The following is a 20263-nucleotide window of genomic DNA, read 5'->3' on the forward strand; positions in this document are numbered from 1 at the left end:
GTATCTTATCTGGAGTTTTCTCGCTTGACGAAAAGATTCCAGTTTCTTCCCAAAACCTTCAAATTCGATCATTGCGTAACCAAGAAAACCATGAACTTTAGTCCAAGCTGGGTGGACCTTTTTAACGTTCGTATAACCACCTTGACAAAGCATATCTCTCATCCAAGTAAAACTTTTCGAAAAAGCCTTACCATTGTTATCATATTTGATTAAAAGGTTGTGTATAATACACGTAATAGGATGGACATAGCGCGTATTTGATTGTGATTCGGCGGGTGTAGAAGACGACGACATGGTGATCGAAGTGTAATATTTTTAATTAAATTATAGGCTATGATTAATTGAATGTTGAATTGGTGAATATGGTTAATTGATCACATTATAAGTGATATATTTATAGAAAAATATGTATGCATGTGTGGATATAATAATGGACGAATAGTAAATAATGGTCAAACAAAACAATGCATGCAACGGTTCGTTATTTATCATACATGCATCAGTTGAATATTTTACATTGAAAAACGTATATAACGGTTATTTTTCACCCGTAAATGATAAATGACAACGGGTACAGAGGAACCGTTATATCATAATAGCAAATGATAACGGTTGCAAGAAACCCGTAGCTATAACATAACAACGGGTGCCAAAAACCGTTGCTGGTCTTAATTTTGTAACGGTTTTCGAAACGCCGTTTCTTAAACTGGTAACGGTTGTCTAACAACCGTTGATAAGGGTGATTATATAACGAGTTTATGGAAACCCTTATACGTATTTGATAACGGTTTGTTATACAACCATTGTCACATTATAATAAGAATGTTTTTCAACGGAAACCGTTATTCTTATTAGCGCGGTCTAGGTTTCCGCCAATATTTTGAAAACGGTAATCTAAGAGTCGTTATTAAATGCATTAAACCGTTGGGATACGCTTCTTATTGATGGTTCGATTTGGCGTAGTGATAGGGGTTGATGAGAGATGATGTCGGTACGTTTGTTAACGAAATGGGGAAGGTAAGTGTATGAAAGACTAGGTAAAAGTGTTTGGCAATTAGAAGTATTAGTTATAATTCCAAAACGAAATGACAACTTTATAATTTCACAACACTACTTTAGAAAAATAACTCAAATAAAGGCAACTACATTATTAAAAGTTTACGGGAAATACAAATGACAAAGTAAAAATAGAAAACCCGTGATTCCACGGGTCCCAAAACTAGTTATCATTTTAAAACATGTAGAGTTTTAACGTATCTTAAATAAAATTATACTCCCTCCGCGCCGGTCAATAATTATCTATTTCTATTTTTGTGTGTATCAATCAATAGTTATGTATTTCTCTTTTTGAAAGTTTTTCGTGAACCAACTTTCATAAGCATGTGGAGTTGTAGTTTTGTGTGGTTCAAATCCATTCATTTCTTTTTTTGGTATTTGTGTCAAAAAACAATAGATAACTATTGATCGAGACGGAGGGAGTAGTAATAAAAATAATATTCAATAAACTTTTAATTGTTAAAGTTTGCAATTGATAAAATTTAATGATTGATAAAAATAAAATAACATGTTAATTTTTTACAACTATATTATATGAGCCTCATAATAAAATTTAGGGGTTGTTTGATTGATATTTGAAAAACACGAGAATTGGAAAATTCCATAAATTGTAAAAACATGAGTTGTTTGGTTGTCATATTTTCTGGAAAATGGAGGAATTAGAAGTTCCCAGAAACTTCTAATGCCTATATGACGTAGGAATTGACTCGCCTACTCCCCCTTGGTCATTGTAAGTTCCCATGAAATTTAATTTCTACATAAGCAACCAAACAATTTTGTCAACTCACCCGAATTGAATGTAGGAAATTAATTACCATGAAATTCAAGTTCCTAGGAAAATTAAGTTTCATGATCAACCAAACGAATTGAATGTAGGAAATTAATTTCCATGAAATTCAAGTAAATTAAGTTTCATGATCAACCAAACAACTCCTTAGAATAAGGCCTGTAAATATCATTGGCCGTCCGTGAATTGGTATCGCATTAAAAACCGTAAAGTCAAACGTGAATAAAATCGAGAAATGGAGACGAGCATAGTACGAGTAGCAAGTTAGCAACAACATTATCAAATTGGCGGGAAACGATAAAGCTTCCCCCGTAAGTCTCGCGTCTTTCCGTACTCGACACTAACCCCTAGTGTCCTACACACAAAAAACCACATTTCCCATTCACACCTCCCTATAAAACCCCCACAAATACCCCCTATCCATATATTCTCTCTCATCACCGCCAACTCCGCCGCACTTTCTCTCTCATCGCCGCACCCTCCGCCGTAAACAATGCCTCTCCTCCGCTCTCGCGATATCCCGTCGCCTACATCACCGCACCAAAAATCAACTCCACCTCCGATAACCACCGTCGGCCAACCCCCAACCCCTGCTAAAACCGCCGAATCTCTCTCTCCGTCTCTGACTCCTCCTCGCCGCCGTAGTCTACGCCTCTCTCCCGACGCTGCGTGTCCCACTTCTAATCGCCGTCGCAACGACGCCGTTTTAAACGCTAACGGTAACGCTTCTGTTAATTTCACTCAACTTGATGGTAGTTATAGTGGTAATGATTGTGTTAGTGATATAGCTAGAGTTAGGGTTAGGGTTTCTGAGGTTGAAAATGTGAAATTATTAGGTCAAATTGATGCGATTAAGGAGGAAGTTGTGGCAGATGAGGTTTTGAGTCTTAGGTCTGGTACTAGGATTTTGAAAAGAGTTTCCATCAGTGGCGGCGAGGAGGATGGGAATTACAGTGATAGTGTTCGGGTTTCTGATGTTGATTTAGATAAGGTCGTTGGTAATGTGAAACGGTTAGGTCAAATTGATGTGATTAAGGAGGAAGTTGCGGAGAATGGGGTTTTGAGTCGTAGGTTTGGTACTAGAGTATTGAAAAGAGTTTCGATTAATGGCGGTGAGAAGGATGGTAGTGATAGTGATAGTGGTAGTGTTGGGATTTCTGATATTGATTTAGATAAGGTAGTTGATAATGTGAAACGGTTAGGTCAAATTGATGGGATTAAGGAGGAAGTTGTGGAGAATGAGGTTTTGAGTTTAAGGTCTGGTGCCAGGGTTTCTAAAAGAGTTTCGATTGGCAGCGACGAGGAGGATAAGAGCAAAAAGAAGATCAGGAGGTTGAGTGTTTGGGATAGTGTGCGGGAGAATGATGGTTTGAGTTCGGTTAAAGTCGAGGAGGGTTTGAGGAGTCCAAAGAAGTATACGAGGGAAGAGAAAGGGAAGGGTCTCTTGAGTAATGGTGATTTGGGGAGTCCGAGGAGGTATACGAGAGAGGAGAAGGGGAAAGGGGTAGATTATGTTTTGGCTGATGAGAATGAGAATGAGAATGAGAATGAGAATGAGAATGAGAATGAGAATGTTGATGTTGATGATGACGATAATGATGTGAATTTGCAATTAGGGTTGTATTTGTCATGCGAGGGTTTGAATGTTGATGTGGAACTGGATCAAGGGGTTAGTTTGGGAGGTGAAATTGACAGAGGGGTGAATGTTGGGCTAAGGGATGATCAGCTTTCAAGGGTGAAGTATATGAAGGACAAGCAAAAACATATTGCGAGACTTAATGCCCATAAATACGCTCATTTTAGTATGGACGATGACGAGGGATTACCAAGGGCACAAGTGAATGGTGAAGGTATTTTAGTTGGAGAAGGCCATGAGGACGAAGCGGAAGTGCCTGAAGGGGATAATAGAGTTCCTAATGTTGAGGATTGGCCTGGACCATTTTCAACTGCTATGAAAATTATAAGAGATAGGGAAAAGAACTTGGGCAAGCAAGTACGTTACTCGTGTTCAGGAGAAGGAGGGATGCCCTTAATTTCTTGGACTCCTAGGAAAGAAAGGGGTTCGGACTGGAAAAGGCCAAGAGTTCCGTCTTTGCAGAGCATGTGTTTGAAAGTTCTCTCTGAAAATGTCAACGCTATTGGTTCCCTTAACTATGTGCCTGATGTTTTGAGGCATAGGCTTTGTCAGATGCTTTGTGATTCTAGGAAGATGAATGCACATTTCTTCAGCCTTCTTCTCCAAGGGTCCCCTTCAGAGATCCGCGTTGCTGATTGTTCATGGCTTGAAGAGGAAGAGTTTGAGAGTTCAATCAAGGGTTGTGACACAAGCAAATTAACGGTAATACTGCTGAAATTTCACCCTGTTATATGGTTGTTGGAAATGACGCCTTTGGTTTGGAACGATGTATTGTTGTCAACAATGAATCGTTCGTACTTCGTAAACAACTATCTTCTATGCTATCTGTGATAGTATTATGCCTTTATTTTTAGAATATATAATTCTTCAACTTACCGTCTTACCCAAATAATTTTGATGTTTTTGTGCTTGTATATCTATCTTTTCGTACTGTGAATCTACAAATTTTTTAATGTGAGATTTGCAAGTGTATGGTCTCCTTGATGTGAATTTCTTCCATTGAATGATGTTATTGTGCCAAATGTAGTGTGAAGTAGCTTAGCTTAAGGCACCGATGATGGTTTATTTGTAACATGAATTGGTCCTTCTGAAGTTCCTTGGGAAAAACCAACCATGGTTGGCGACTCCTTGTTTAGGAGTAACTCCTTGGGTAAGGAGTTCTTTCTATGGGTTTTGGAGTGTGGTAAAGTAGATAGAATGTGCGACCCTTGTAAAAAAAGTTGTTCGAAATTTTTCTATAGATATGTCCAGGATTTTAGGAGAAGTGGTTTATTAATATATTATGTGGAATACTGGAATGACGTGCTGGAGGCATATTTAGTAGCAAATGTTCTTTCTCTGAAGGTTTGAGCCACGTCCTTATACCTTGGCCAAACGAGTAGCTGCTGTGCTAGTTTCCTTTTGTTTAGAGATGTTAAAGGTCTTCCATAGTTATTATTTAAAGCACGACCTTGCCATGTGTTTATAAATTTTGATTGATACTCCTATCTTAGTGCAGTCTAATGGCTAATATGGTTGGGGTGTGCATTAACTTGGATCAAATTTTACATCTTATCTCTAATCAGGTTCTTCAGCTTGACCTATCTGGACACTGTATATCAGATGCTTCATTGCTCAAGGCTGTAGCGCCAAAGGGGCTACCTGTTCTTACAACAATCTCATTGAAGGGTGCTTGCCGTATTTCAGATGCTGGATTGAATGTGATTGTTTCTGCTGCCCCTGTACTAAGATCATTGAACCTCAGTCAGTGTTCTCTTTTGACTGATGTCAGCATCAAAAATATTGCTGATTCACTTGGGTCTATTGTGCATGAACTGTATCTTGATGATTGCGACACTTTAAATGCCATGAACATTCTTCCTTCGCTACAGAGACTAGTTCGACTGGAAGTATTGTCACTTAGGGGAATAAGTAGTGTTTCAGACAAATTTATCAAAAATCTCTTGACTTCAAATGGTCAAAACATAAAGGAGCTTGTTTTGGCTAATTGTGTGTAAGTCTCTTCTTTTTGTTATCTGATCCTTCTGTTTAAGATTTAGACTAATTGTGTGTAAGTCTCTTCTTTTTGTTATCTGATCCTTCTGTTTAAGATTTAGAATATGGTTATGATTATTCCGTTTAAATTTTGGCTGTTTAGTTCATTACTTTCATCTATTGCAGAAACTTGACGGATTTTTCCATGAAGGTTATTTCTGAAACTTGTTCTCAGTTATGTGTGCTTGATCTGAGCTATTTGAGAAAGCTAACCGACATTGGTATGGCACATCTTGCCAATGGCTGTCATGGAATTCAAGATCTGCGACTATGCCGCAATGCATTCAGGTTCATTCTAGATTATTTCTTTATTTAACCTTGTCGCCTCTTCCCAGTTTCTATCCAGGAACTTATATACTACTTTGTCATGGGGTTCTCTCGTTGCAGCTTATAGATTTAATCTTTTGATTGTCAATTTTCTCATAGAATCCCTCTTCTCACTGATCATCATATGTTCTTTTAACTGTTACACATTAGGTTCAAGGTTGCATTATTATTGATGCAATTAGGAGTCAAATGTTGCATTCAGTGGGGGTTACATGTCATGAGTTTACTGTTTGATGCATCCAGGTTTTGTGATTGATCTCCTGTTGCTGAGTGGCATTCCATTTGTGTCTTTTTAAGTATGTACTAATTCCTTGAGTTTATTGAAGGAGGTGAGGAACAGTAAGATTTTAATTGCTCGGTTTTGTCCCACCTTTGTTTGTCATTGCCCTGCAAGCAGATTTTAACTATGATATTCGAACTCGGCAGTTTACCCTCTGTACCCGTGTCCGTACGACTCGACACGGATATGGACACGGAATTCGTATCTGGTCGCCATGAAGAAAATGGGACACTTCCATGAAGCAAGTAAAAGTTTTTTTGTAACAGAAGATAGAGGTAGAGGATGAAGTATATGTAGTAGGAGATGAAGAGTTTGCATAGGAAATAATGAAAGAGAGAGAAAGATTACCGTTGGACAAAAAGTAGGTGTTATTAAAAGAGAATTTTATATGGGGAGGTGTTATCTCAGGCAGGGGAGGTGTTATCTCATGGCAATAAAATATTAATTATAAATACATGACACCTAGACTAAAATGAATATAAAGTCAAGTTAAAGACTTAAATGAGACCAGTGAAAGGTTTATAATTAAAGAGTTGACCGTGTCCAAATATTAAAGGCAGGTACATTGACCATGTCCAAAACTTGTTGTATCCGTTAGTTATTCGCTATGATGCTCGGACTCGGGTACGACGTACGGATACGGATACGAATTCTTGTGTCTGACACTTGAAGTATAAATTTTAGGATACGAGGACACGAATAACTAACGGATACGACAAGTTTTGGACATAGTCAATGTACCCGACTTTAATATTTGGACACGGTCAACTCTTTAATTATAAACCTTTTACTGGTCTCATTTAAGTCTTTAACTTGACTTTATATTTATTTTAGTCTAGGTGTCATGTATTATTTCTCTCTCTCATTTAAGTAATTAATATTTTATTGCCCCTGAGATAACACCTCCCCATATAAAATTCTCTTTTAATAACAACTTTTTGTAATCTTTATCTCTCTTTCATTATTCCCTATGCAAACTCTTCATCTCCTACTATATATATACTTCATCCTCTACCTCTTTCTTTTGTTAAAAAAAAAAACTTTTACTTGCTTCATGGAGATGTCCAATTTTCTTCATGGCGACCGGATACAAATTCCGTATCCGTGTCGGGTCGTACGGACACGGGTACATACGGTAAACTGCCGAGTCCGAGTATCATAGGTTATTCGTGTCCTCGTGTCCTAAAATTTATGACTTCAAGTGTCGGACACAAGGATTCGTATCCGTACGTCGTACCCGAGTCCGAGCATCATAGATTTTAAGATCAAGCTTTCAAATCATATAAATATATACAAGTAGAGATAAACATTACTGCATCACAGAAATAGTCGAATTACAAGGTAATTGGAATTTCAGTATGATACCTAATGATTTGTTAGAGTTATACATTTATTCAGTGATGGGTTTTAGATTCAGTTCACTTGCGAACTTTAACCAATTACTCTGCTTACTGGCGATAGCAACTATAGGAAATGCTGACGTTATAACCGTTTTTTGACAGTGATGATGCTATTGCTGCATTTTTTGAAACCTCTGGTGAATCTTTAAAGGAACTCTCTCTTAATAATGTCCTCAAGGTATTATGCACCTTTTCATAATTTCATTAATGGTTAATCATTCCTGCTTGTTTTTTTTTTTATATCATCTTGGAGAGCTTATAGTTTAGCAGTTTGTAGCTTGTATTATTAAAAGTTTTTATGATGTATATACAGGTTGGCCAGAATACAACTATTTCCCTTGCTCGGCGATGCAAGAATTTAGAGAGCTTGGATCTCTCGTGGTGTCGCAGTCTTACGGATGATGCACTGGGACTTATTGCAGACAGCTGCACCTCATTAAGTTTGCTTAAAATTTTTGGTTGCAGTCAGGTACGCCCCGTCGTTTCTTATATGATTTGGTATCATGCACCCTGCTCGCCTTGCTTTTGGACTAGCTTTGTGAACGTAGATGAAATTCGTATTTTATTTTTCGGACTAAAAGCCATGATGCAGGAAAGGAGATACATATTGTGCAGAACAATCTAACTCAATAATGAATATTCTCTTCTTTCGTAGCTTGTTAACTCCCCTCCCCCGAACAAAACATACAATAGTTTATTTTAGAAAACACAAGAAAATGGCGCGAATAGAATTCCTTATAATTGATGGGCTGTTGTTGTAGCTGTATTCTCAGAGTCTGAACTCTGAACATCTCATTTTTCACAACTACTCGTAAGGGTTTGCACATCTCATACAATATTCCTTCTCTGCTGTAAGATACTTAGTTGGTTTTTATAAAAGTTTCTTAAATTTTTCTCTAATATGTCCATGATGCGTTTTTGGCAGATAACAAAGACATTTATTGATGGTCACTCTAACCCACATTTACATGTTGTTGGGATGAAATTGACGCCGATTCTAGAGAATATCAAGAGGCCAGATTTTCAACAAGGTCCCTTGTACTATTCTGCAGTACCCTCATTTTGATTATGGGGATTAATTCGTCAATTCCAAATTCTTTTTGCTGGTAAACCTTCATACAACAAGAAAATGTGATCGGAACTCAGAAAGGTTCAATTAGGTTCAACAGGCTGAATCGTGCGTTTGTTTTTGCCAGTGTCTTTTGCTCCCCATTTTGCAGTGAGATAGAAGGGAATAGGGATGACATAATTGACATAATTTTTAGATGTAAATTGTAACTCGACATTTACAGCTTGCCACATTTTTTGTCAATGGTAATTGATAGCGCTATATGCACTACATTTACTTGGCAAGCTTATCTTTTTTAATCAGTATATTTGGATCAATATGTTGAGATATCAAATAGAAACTGTATTTGTGGCTATTCTGTACTTGATTGACATTTGTGGCTCGACTTCTGGTGTGCCCTGATAATCCATTTACTATTCTGATATTTGGCGTCTCCTTAATTTTGACGCTGTTTGCAAGTTTCTTTGTTTTCATTTCCGAAAGCTCTTTACTCTTTAGTTGTGGATTATGATGGAACAATGCAAGATGACTCACTGAAGTGATTAATCTTCCTTTTAACTATGAAGTAGCTGTCTTTTAATGTAGTTCTCAACATAATTTTTATCTTGAGCCATTTGGAACCAACTTCTCGGTATTGCAAATATATAGGGTTAAAGATGCGTATATTCGAGCCCCCTGCCCCACAATTTGTGGGTAGTACTGGGTACCATTGATGTCTGCAAGTTTCACACCCTTAGATATTGCAGGCCGTGAAGCCTTGCTGAATTCGGCATCTGAACTTTCGAGTTTGAGCAATGTATTTTGACTACTATGTTCAAGAGTTGATGTTTTCTAGTGAGAAACAATTAGTGTAAATTCCTTTTTTGTTTAAAGCAAGGGCTATGAATGCCCGTATTGCTCAATGATTGTTGACAAATAAATTGCATCTAGTAAAAGTGAATCCATTTTTGAAATAATGGTCAAAACTAAAATATTTGTCGTTTTGGGTCGGTTTTGAAAATATTTGTCAAAATGGTGTCCACGTAGGCTCGGGATTTCTGGACCTAAAACACGCCACTACTAATGGCGTGTTTATAATGAGTAGGGAAAGAAACTTCATTAAAAAATCGACTAAAACAAACACGCCATTGGGAATGGCGGGTTTCGGAGGGGAAACACGCCACCCCCTATGGCGTGTCTTATGTAAATTTTTTTTTTTTTTTTTTTTTTTTTAAAGTTCAGTCAGTTGAGGAAAAAAAATTGTTGTAAAGACACGCCACTGCTAATGGCGTGTTTCTTTCACAAAACACGCCACTACTAATGGCGTGTTTCAGGTCTAGAAATCCCGAGCATACGTGGACACCATTTTGACAAATATTTTCAAAACCGACCCAAAACGACAAATATTTTATTTTTGACCATTATTTCAAAAATGGACTCAGTAAAAGTATGTGTGATAAACCATTAACGAAATACTCATCCCCATAATAACACAAATAAAATGGACCTTAAATTCTAAAATATGTAAAAATAAAACTATAAAGACAAGAAAAGAAATCTCACAGGAGACTTTTATTCAAAGTAAATTATAAAATTTTCATACTAATTGAAAAATGAAACAATTTTGGAACATAACATTTGATTATCGTCGATGTTACTTGAATCCATTTTTGAAATAATGGTCAAAAATAAAATATTTGTCGTTTTGGGTCGGTTTTGAAAATATTTATCAAAATGGTGTCCACGTAGGCTCGGGATTTCTGGACCTAAAACACGCCACTACCAATGGCGTGTTTATAATGAGTAGGGAAAGAAACTTCATTAAAAAATGGACTAAAACAATCACGCCATTGGGAATGGCGGGTTTCGGAGGGGAAACACGCCACCCCCTAGGGCGTGTCTTATGAATTTTTTTTTTTTTTTAAAGTTCAGTCAGTTGAGGAAAAAAATTGTTGTAAAGAGACGCCACTGCTAATGACGTGTTTCCTTCACAAAACACGCCATTAGTAGTGGCGTATTTCAGGTCTAGAAATCCCGAGCCTACGGGGACACCATTTTGACAAATATTTTCAAAACCGACCCAAAACAACAAATATTTTATTTTTGACCTTTATTTCAAAAATGGACTCATGTTACTTGCACCCGAATACGAGTAATGTGGGTATGTTTCTCGAGAGTTGGAAAAAAATGAGGATAAGAGTAGGGTGGTAAGAGTTGATTGTAAGGTGAAAAAAATTAAAGCTCAATATTATTACATTTTATGTTAGAATTTAAAATATGTTGTAAGATTTTGGTATGGAAGATTCTTTCTAATTCCCTGTCAGTGGGAGCGGAGTTTGAGAGACGACATATACCATGGAATTCTTCATGCTGCTTATGTCAACCGTTCTGTGAGGCTATCGAAACTGTGGATCACATTTTCAAGGATTGTGAGATTACGGCTAGGGTATGGGCAGGTTCACCCCTAGGTGTGAATACTGCTCAAACGAGACACAACAGTGCTAGAGATTGGATTATCAATTGGATCCTTTACCTACGAACTCTTGATGAGTGGGAGGTACAAACAACTCGATTCCTTGCTATTATTGTATCTTTGTGGAATTTACGTAATAATGCTAGATTCAGGGGAGAAAGGTTCGTTTCTGAGGCTTTCTTTCAGGTTTATAACCGTTTGGTTAGCGATGCTTTGAATGCGGTGAAGGAGTCAAAATCTCAGGAAGTGCAAGGATCTAATGACGTGACGGAGTATGGGCAAACGGACCACACAATGGACTTGAATACCCTTCGAAATGGAAACCCAGTTTATGTTACGGGAACTTTTGGTTCTTGTTCTATGATCAGACTTATGGTTGACGCAAGCTGGCGGAAATCGTGTCACGCGTCATGGGGATGGGTTGCTATGGATTCGGAAGGAAATGTGATATGTAATGGCAGCGGGAGGGGCTTTTCAGATAGTCCATTACAAGCCGAGGCTATAGGAGTTATGAAGGCTCTTATATGGGCTAGAGACTGCGGATTCCTTCATGTGGAAGTTTCATCAGATTGTCTACAACTTCTATTCCAATGGGCAGGCAACGGAAAAAGGCACTATCTTATTGCAGGCATCCTCGATGACATCAATGTCCTTTCGGCTAACTTTCATTGTTTATGCTTTAGTTATTTTTGTAGGGAAAGAAATGCTGCGGCGGACCAGTTAGCAAGGCGTGCCATGACAGTGGCCTAGGAATCTTTTTTACCAGTTGCCAAAAAAAAAAAAAGATGAAAAGATATAAAAGAGAGACAATCGACACTTTTTCATTCCTATAACCGATTGATTCTATTAATCAAACTATTCGAGTTTCAGGTACGAACCAAACAACTCATTGATATGTATCAATACCCACTCTTTGAATTGATCCTTCCTCTTAGCAGTTAGCTCCTAGATCCTTGATGACACCCAAACAGTCGCTTTCAACAATATTCATCATTTTACTCACATTCCTAGCGATTTGGCGAGTACATTCTGAGTAATGCAACTTCAGCATAAACAGGGGCAACATAGCTATCACTCTTATCAGCTTTAGCAGAACGTCTCATAACCACCATTTTTTGATAAGTGAAAGGTTGGGTCATCTCTGAACCATGTTCATAGTTCAGATTCTTTCATGCCAAAATATATATCGTGAAAAATAAATGAAAATGGATTCCAAAGGGGTTGGAAACAGAATCCCAATATCACTCGGCTCTTTGAAAATGCTTGTTAAGACGATTATACACTTAAAAAAACTAAGAGTGTAGGTGGAAACAAAGTTGACATACCTAATACTAGGATTCCAGGATCATAGGGAATGGGAATTCAAGTAGTACAAAGGCATTACGCTGAAATATTGCGGCCGTAACACCATTCACCAATGCCACACTAATAGAGCCACTACCACAAGTTACTAATGATGAATGTAGGTGCTTAAAGGCACTATTATTTTAAGACAAAAAACATGCATTCTTCGCGAATAAGGCATCACTAAACGCATGAATTAGAAAGGCAGAGCATGCGCAACGTGAAAGAGTGGCGATAGACACAAAATGATGGCATTCAAAGCAAGGATAAAAAAGTTTTAAACTGAATCTGGAAATAGAAGAAAAACGTATGTACAATTGTAGCTCGAAAAAGGGAAAAATAAAACAGTTATCAAACTTACGATTCACATTTAGCACTAAATTCACTATCATTTCCATGAGTAAAGATCGTCTCCACTCTGTCAAGCGATGCATGTAAACGTCCTGACTTCATGTTGAATAGAGGTTCACCCGTGCCAAGAGCCCTACCAAAGCAAAACAATCCGAAAAATGTCAATTAACTCATGAAAACTCAGGCACCCACCATTACTATTAACAAAAGTGAATGCCGACACAAGTTACTGGTAAGCCGAAGAAGATAAGCCACCGTGGATATGTCTTACATGTGAAAGTGAAACCTTCTCATTTAAGTTTTTTGCTCACAAAAAAGAGTAGAGCACAAGGGTCTGAAAACACACCCGGTGATCTCAGGAAGAACATAGTCAGCCTTCCAACCAAACCGGAAATCCACACCATCACATAATCCCACTGACGTTTTATTCTGGATAAAAGAGAAACCATCTCCCCCAAAACATGAATTGAGCTTCCATTTCCATCCAATTGCATTTAGTGCAAAGTTATGCCCAATACCAACCTGCATATTTGATTAAATATATACAGATAATTTGAAGTGAAATGCATAGACATATGACATATAAGGCTTAAAACATACTATGTATATGCTTCAGCTACTATATTCTTCTCTAGTGTTTTCAATTTTCATGCAACTTTTTTTTTTGTATCTAATAGGAGAAGTATCAAATCGATAAGTCGGGTAAGGATTTTGTACCCATATTTTTGAGAATCACGTTGAACACGGATATGGCCCCAAAATTGAAGTGTCGAAGTAGCAGTAATTAGAAGAGGCCAAGAGGGTAACGACCTTACTTGAACATGATCGATTATAGCATCTTAACTCTGTATTCTTGAGTTCTAAAGAGGGATTAGAAGAGAGAAAAAGCAGCACAAAGAGTTACCTGTAAATTAAGGAACTTAGTAACAGGAATCTTCTTGGAGACGACGCGCACCTCTTGACGAATAGGTTCATAAATGAACTTCCATCTTCGCTCATGTGATAAGGGCTTCAGTACTAGCTTTGTCTGGAAATCATTGATTGGTGCATTATAAAACTGCAGCACAACGTCAGTGCATCAAACATGTGGTCCTTGAAGTGAGCTAATATTCCATTAACTTGAGCAACGATATATTTTTTATCTATCGCAGTTTCTTTTCCATTCGTTACGGATCTTGAAAGATAGCATAAGCTCTAATCTCTAACATTTACCAAACTCCTTTTTTCCCCTCTTGATACACGTGCCGCCATGCCGGACATGGGTACATATCCAATTACGGAACTTGTCATGTCTCAAATTGTGAGACTTGACACTCTATTCTAAAATGTGGGTATAGTTATTGCCCTATTTGGACACATCTTCAAACCAAAGTTTTTAAATAAGACTGGAATGCTTCATATAACATTTTCCTCTACTTTGCCTCCTCTTTTCCACTAGCAAAAGTGTCCATTGGTAAGTGCAAACATAGGTTTCTTACCCATATTATTGAGGGTCGTGACAAATACAAGTATGGCGCAGGAGTAGAGGATCAAAGTTGACATTGATTATAAGTTAACAGCAAACATCTTACAAGACCACAAGCAACAATTATCACCACGAATATGACAATTTAGCAGATTCCATCGTACTAAGTTAATTTCAAACAAGAGCAGCAATTTATACCACAAAGATCATAGTTTACCCTTCTTAGGTAGTTAAAACCTAACAAGGGTGGATAATAACAATACATTACTATCATGAGACTGATCGATATGAGAATATAAATGGGTTAGTTATTTTTGAGTTTTTGGATTGATGAGAATATATTTTACGAGCTTAATTGAAAGAAAAAAAAAATGAACCAAACACATGAAAAAAAAATCAGTCTACTTCCACTCCATATTGGGCATCAGAAACTGATAATCCGAACATACAACTAACCTTTAGGCTTATTTGTTAAACCAACTAGGCGATTTCCGACACAATCTCAATTGGAGTCCAAATACAACACAGAAATGCAAGCAATGGGAAGTACAACAGGCAGCAGTACACCATCAACAACAACACAAAATTCCTTCAACATGGACAGAACAACAGTAAAACGATCAACAACAATCATCCAGTACACAATGTTCGACATGAATTATCCATCAGCTACTGTACATGCTTATCAACTTATCATACATCAATTGTCCAAAGGAAAACACCTCGCAGTGGACTCCGGGTAAGGAACAATAGATACGAGCATGCGGATGCTTATTTAAACTGAACTAAATCTTCTTTACAGACATTTGTGTCCTTCCACATTGTCAGTAACAAAGAAACTTGTTATCAAGTACTCCCTCTATCCCGGTAATTTGTTGTCCTTTTCCATTTTTGAGTGTCTCAGTCATTTGTTGTCCTTTCTATTTTAAGAATAAATTTGATAAGTAATTTGATCATTCATACTCAATTTATTCTACTTGTCATTTAGTAATTGCCCCCCTTCCTTTTCCTTAGTTTTTGTGCCAAAACCAAAGGACAACAAATGACCGGGACGGAGGGAGTATTAAAGCTGAAGAACAAAATACCTAATTAACAAACACTCCGTAAACCACAATTCCACAAAGCCACCATTTACTCCCGTGCCCTAGTCATTCGTTTACCTTTTATTAAAATACCCACACAACGAATAAAAAAGCGAACAAATGACGGGGACAGAGCTAGTAGAAAGCTAAATTATGTGAATCACAGATACAAATCTAGCAAGTACTAACAAATTTAAGCCCTCCCACTTCTTACTTTCAACTCAAATACTTGAAAAACAATTCAAATATGCCAATGTAATCTTCCATTATACGGAGTAATAAGTAATACTCCCTTCACCTCAATCATTTGCTTACCCTTTTTATTCGAGGTATTTTAATCAAAAGGTAAACAAATGAACGAGACAAATTAAAGCGAGTAGCAATTGATATATTTGATTCAATATAGAAAGAGAAAGGGGCAGTGGAATACATACCTCTAAATTAACACCAAGTCTGAAGCCTTGAACTTGTTTGCGAAACTTGAAAAATAATTGAGAAGGCACCAAATCAACATTGTAAAGTTCATCCCATGAAGAGGGTTCTTCCTCATTTAAACCCGAATTCGCATCCATTTTTGAATACGAGTTATCCTTGTTTCTAACTGCAAAATTAACTCACGAGTCTCCACCTTTATAGCACCCCACACAGTTTACAAGTTCTCGGAATTTTACTCAGAGGTGGCCGAGGTCTTTCTAGAGTTCTATCGGCTCAAATTTGGTTAAACTCGACTCGAATTCGTGCCCAAAATGTTCGTGTTTTTTTTTTGAGATTTTTTACGGGTTGTCCTCGTGTTTTTTCGATTTCTATGCGGTATTTGATTGTTTTAAAACATCTCATAAAATACCTAAACTAATAAAATTTGAGTTTTCTAAGATTTAAATTTAATAAAGAAAATCAAGGGGTGTTAGTTCAGTGGTAGTCGGGTTAAACCTTGAAGCTTGCAGAAATGCAGGAGTTGAGAGGTCGCGGGTTCGGGTTCGACTACCAGCTAGGGGTTGATCACTTTGTCACTGCAGCAGCCCCCGAAGGGGGTGGCCTACATGGTCCATGTGGTGGTGCGGGAATGCATGGACCCGGGGGGATTCAACCCCCTCGTCATCAAAAAAAAAATTAATAAAGAAAATATATTTAAAATTGAGTAAACATAATATGTGATAAAAGGTTAACAAATTAATGCCAAAAAAATCAATAGAAATGCATAAACTAAACATTTAAAATTGACAGATTAAAGCTTTTTAGGTATTTTAAAAAGTTTTCATTAAGTTTCGGGATACCAATGATGTTTTCAAAAGATGAGGGGCGCCCCGTAAAAATCGAAAAAACTCGAGAGTAGCACATGAAAAACCCTTTTTTTTTTGCAGTTAAAAAAATGCTCCGTAAGTATTCTAGACTTCTAGTAGAGTGTTTTACACTATATAAAAAACGCGAAAGTAGCCTCCATAACTTTAGCCAATTGTGATATTAAACCCCATAACTTACAAATGTAGTAATTAGACTGCATAACTTTGACAAAGTGAAATGTAACTCAATTTCTCTTTTCAACTTAAATCATATCATTAAATTATTTTATATATAAGTTCATTGTACATTAAATAAGTATTAACATTTTAAAAGTATTTATTTAATTTATTAACATAATTTTTAGAATATTTTTTTACTAATTTTATTATAATTCACATACATATGAGAGTACGTTAACAAGTTCCAATCTCATTTAATTCATTCAAATATTTTTTTCCAACAATGTGTAATAAATTGCCTACACAATTTTATATTTTTAATAAGTTTTATTGTATACATATAAATTGTATTGATGAATGAAATTGAATTTTTTAATGTAATTTTGGTTGAAAATAAAGAACTAGTTTGAATTTCACTTTTTATCAAAGTTATAGGGCCTAATACTACATTTATAATCACCACTTTCGCAATATCAAAACTTTGAAAAGACATAGTACAATTCAACAACATTAAGTTAGAACACTTCTCTCATTGAGTTATTGAAAGATCATTTTTTATCGTATCTTTTCAGAATTCGTTTTACCCTTGTTTTTAAGGGCAAAGTTATTAAGTTACAAGTTTCCAGCTTTATAGACCCCAAACATAGTACACTTCAAGAACATTACAAGTTTTGGAGTTTTGAAGTGGTCGTGTTCCTTCTTTGGTTGAGAGTTAGAGGTGATTATGTGTGAACTTATTTAGCGAGCCCAAACCCAATCCGTACGGGCTAAATCGAGCTTGTGGGTCTAAATGGGCTTGAAATTTACGACTTACTCACGGAGATAAGTAGCATAATACATTCAACTAGTAGTTTAAAACATACTTGGTATATAAAATTTGTGCAAAATATGATAAATCCATATGAAATGTTCTCCAAAAATAAAAGGATTAATTAATGGAAATAATCCATACCATGGATGCCCTTCCTATAATGCTCTGAACTATGATTTAACCCACTATAATTCTAACTATCTTACACTCTTCTCTGATTGCACTAGATCATTTTGTTTACCTGTTGACACCGGTCATTTTCTATTTATTTCTCCTTCCTCGACCCCTTCCTTTTTGTTCTTTTTCTCTCTTTCTTTCTGGAATTTCTTTTATTTATTATGAGCTTCTTCTTAATTGTTCTTTCTTCCCTAATCTTAAAGCCAGAAAGCCTATAAACATAAACCCCAATCCATCGCCCCACTGCTCCTCCTAACCATCTCCAAATTACAGTAATTAAACTTGAAAAAAATCACAAAAACAACCAAAAATGCCTCGATCTTGAAAGTTTTGACGGAAATTAATAAGCAAAAATACACAGTCCAACAAAGATGTTAGATGTACACGACGTGTACAAGGGCTTGGTACACGGACCAGTCAGCGCACGCCACGTGTAAAGGTAAGCCAAAGATTCTTTTTTTGTTTGGAGGGAAATATGGGAGGGATTTGGCGGGAGTAGTATTAACCACAATATTAATTAACACTTATTTTAATCTAATCTTTATAATTAACACTTTATCACTCTTATTATTTTCATTACTTAAACAACTCTAAAATTAAATACAGTAACTTATACTCAAAAAAAAAATACAGTGATTAATATTGTAAAATTAAAAATTTCGAAACCTTATTTTTTAATACTCGTTCAACATTTGATTAAATGGCGCTCGATTTTTGATCTCAATAACGTGTATGAAGAAGCCGAATGTTCACGAGCAGCAGAAACTAATGGCAATGGTGAAGCAGAAGATAATGGCAATGGTGATTTAATCAGAGACTATGTCCAGTTGTATGGCGACGGTCCAGTGGATGATGATGACACCATCGTTACTGCTGCTGAGAACGATAACATTGTTAAGCCTGTTGTAGGTTTGACTTACAAGTCATCTGAAGAACTCGCAGCTTTCGCCCACTCATACGCATATAAGAAGAGGTTTTCATGGTACATTCGTTCTAATAAACTCTTTGACAAGTACAAGAAAGACGGTGTTTCAAGAAAAGGTTCCTTTAATAATGAACCACGGTATCATATGCATTAAGGCTTTGTTGTGGTCATGCTGCTAAAACCAAGGATGCCTGCCAGGTTTACATTGAGTCCCATTATTTCGACGATGAAGACATAGTGAAGATAACGAAATGCCATTTAGTGCACAACCATGAGATGGATCCTAAAAAAAGCCGTTTTTTTGTTGGGTTTAGACATATAAATGACTATTTCAAAAAGAGGATGATGATCAATGATGCTGCTCGTATTTCAATATTAAATAATTACAAGTCGTTGGTCTTGGAGGGGGGAAGTCATGAGAACCTTGGCTTTAAGTTTAGTGATATTTGAAAGCTATCAATCAAGAACGAAGACGTAGTCTTATAGATGGAATTCTTTGGCATTTATGCCATTAAAAATGGGTAATTATTAATTTGTTTAAGCTTTGAATTATTATTTTTTTCACATTAATTTGTTTAATAAGTTAGGGGAGGGATTTAGAGTATGTGATGTGGTTAAGTAATGTGTTTTTAGGTAGACTTTAATTATATTTGTGTAGATTAATTTTTTATTAACCAATAGAAAAATTAATATTTAAAATTTATAGCTTTATACTATGAAAACTATGAACAATCAGGAGAAATCAACATGCAAACAAACTAAAAAGTTTAAACTTTAGTAGCAATGTAGCGCCTTTTAGATCCAAAATTTATATGAAATTGAACCATTGATTTTCAAAGCATAATAAAACGGAGGCGGATGGAATGTTTGTCTTTAATGTACATTTTACATGACCCATACAGAATTAAGGAGGGGTGATATAAAATGTGTTTGACTTTAGAGAGTTGCAATATTGATTTTGTATTTGCTTGGTTCTCTTATTTCTCTATGAGGAGGTATTTATACAAACTCAGCGAGCAACTAAAAAGTCACCACTAATACACTTAATTATGCAAATTCATTGTATCATAAATTCATTGTATCATAATTTCCCTAATAAAATTAATTATGATAATTCATTGTGTCATAATTTATACATACCAACTCATAGTCTCTTACTATTCCAATAAAATGTAGTGAAAAATAACATAAAATGTGGCACTTAAAATTATTTAGCATGACACACGTCAAATAATAAACTAATCATCTTGCCTTTTTATTATATTGTATATATATACTAATAGTTAAGTCATTTATCATACTAAATTTAGAAAAAACAATTAATTTGTAATAAATTTTAAAGGATAATTAAACAATAAAAGTGGAATGAAGAAGGTCTCATTTAAATTCACCATGAATACAAAATTATAAATATAATTATTTTAGTTTTACTTACTAAATATATTGCTAAACAATGCAATTTTTTTTTTTTACAAAACCTTATCCTTTACGTGAAATAATTTCATGAACTAAATACATGGTATTACTACCCTTTTAAAATTCTATTATTAGTGTTTAATTTACTTAATTATTTATAGAATTTATTTGTAAATTACTTAAATTAAATA

General features: G+C 36.0%; 3 protein-coding genes across 5 annotated transcripts; 2 read left to right on the forward strand and 1 right to left on the reverse strand.

Moving 5' to 3' along the window:
- Window positions 1–2039: 2039 nt before the first annotated feature.
- On the forward strand, window positions 2040–9020 carry LOC141592503 (uncharacterized). Of its 2 annotated transcripts, XM_074413207.1 has the most exons (7): window positions 2247–2562; window positions 2680–4181; window positions 5045–5472; window positions 5640–5801; window positions 7623–7698; window positions 7834–7989; window positions 8446–9020. In XM_074413207.1, exons 1-7 carry the CDS (start codon window positions 2337–2339, stop codon window positions 8584–8586), a joined length of 2691 nt encoding a protein of 896 aa, XP_074269308.1. In that variant the 5' UTR covers window positions 2247–2336; the 3' UTR covers window positions 8587–9020. The 2 variants fall into 2 exon arrangements, with proteins under 2 accessions (XP_074269307.1, XP_074269308.1); XM_074413206.1 differs by having other exon boundaries at window positions 2040–4181.
- A 1808-nt stretch (window positions 9021–10828) lies between these two features.
- Window positions 10829–11791, forward strand: LOC141590497 (uncharacterized). The gene has a single exon (XM_074411088.1). The coding sequence runs from the start codon at window positions 10829–10831 to the stop codon at window positions 11789–11791; it is 963 nt and encodes a 320-aa protein (XP_074267189.1).
- An 829-nt stretch (window positions 11792–12620) lies between these two features.
- LOC141592504 (uncharacterized) lies at window positions 12621–16148 on the reverse strand. Of its 2 annotated transcripts, none has more exons than XM_074413208.1 (4): window positions 15718–16148; window positions 13641–13793; window positions 13083–13258; window positions 12621–12869 (listed from the first exon to the last, which is right to left on the reverse strand). In XM_074413208.1, exons 1-4 carry the CDS (start codon window positions 15853–15855, stop codon window positions 12743–12745), a joined length of 594 nt encoding a protein of 197 aa, XP_074269309.1. In that variant the 5' UTR covers window positions 15856–16148; the 3' UTR covers window positions 12621–12742. The 2 variants fall into 2 exon arrangements, with proteins under 2 accessions (XP_074269309.1, XP_074269311.1); XM_074413210.1 differs by having other exon boundaries at window positions 13008–13258; window positions 15718–15972.
- Between the last annotated feature and the right edge of the window lie 4115 nt (window positions 16149–20263).

This window comes from Silene latifolia, chromosome 7 (genome assembly GCF_048544455.1).
Source record: "Silene latifolia isolate original U9 population chromosome 7, ASM4854445v1, whole genome shotgun sequence".
Lineage (NCBI taxonomy): Eukaryota > Viridiplantae > Streptophyta > Magnoliopsida > Caryophyllales > Caryophyllaceae > Silene > Silene latifolia.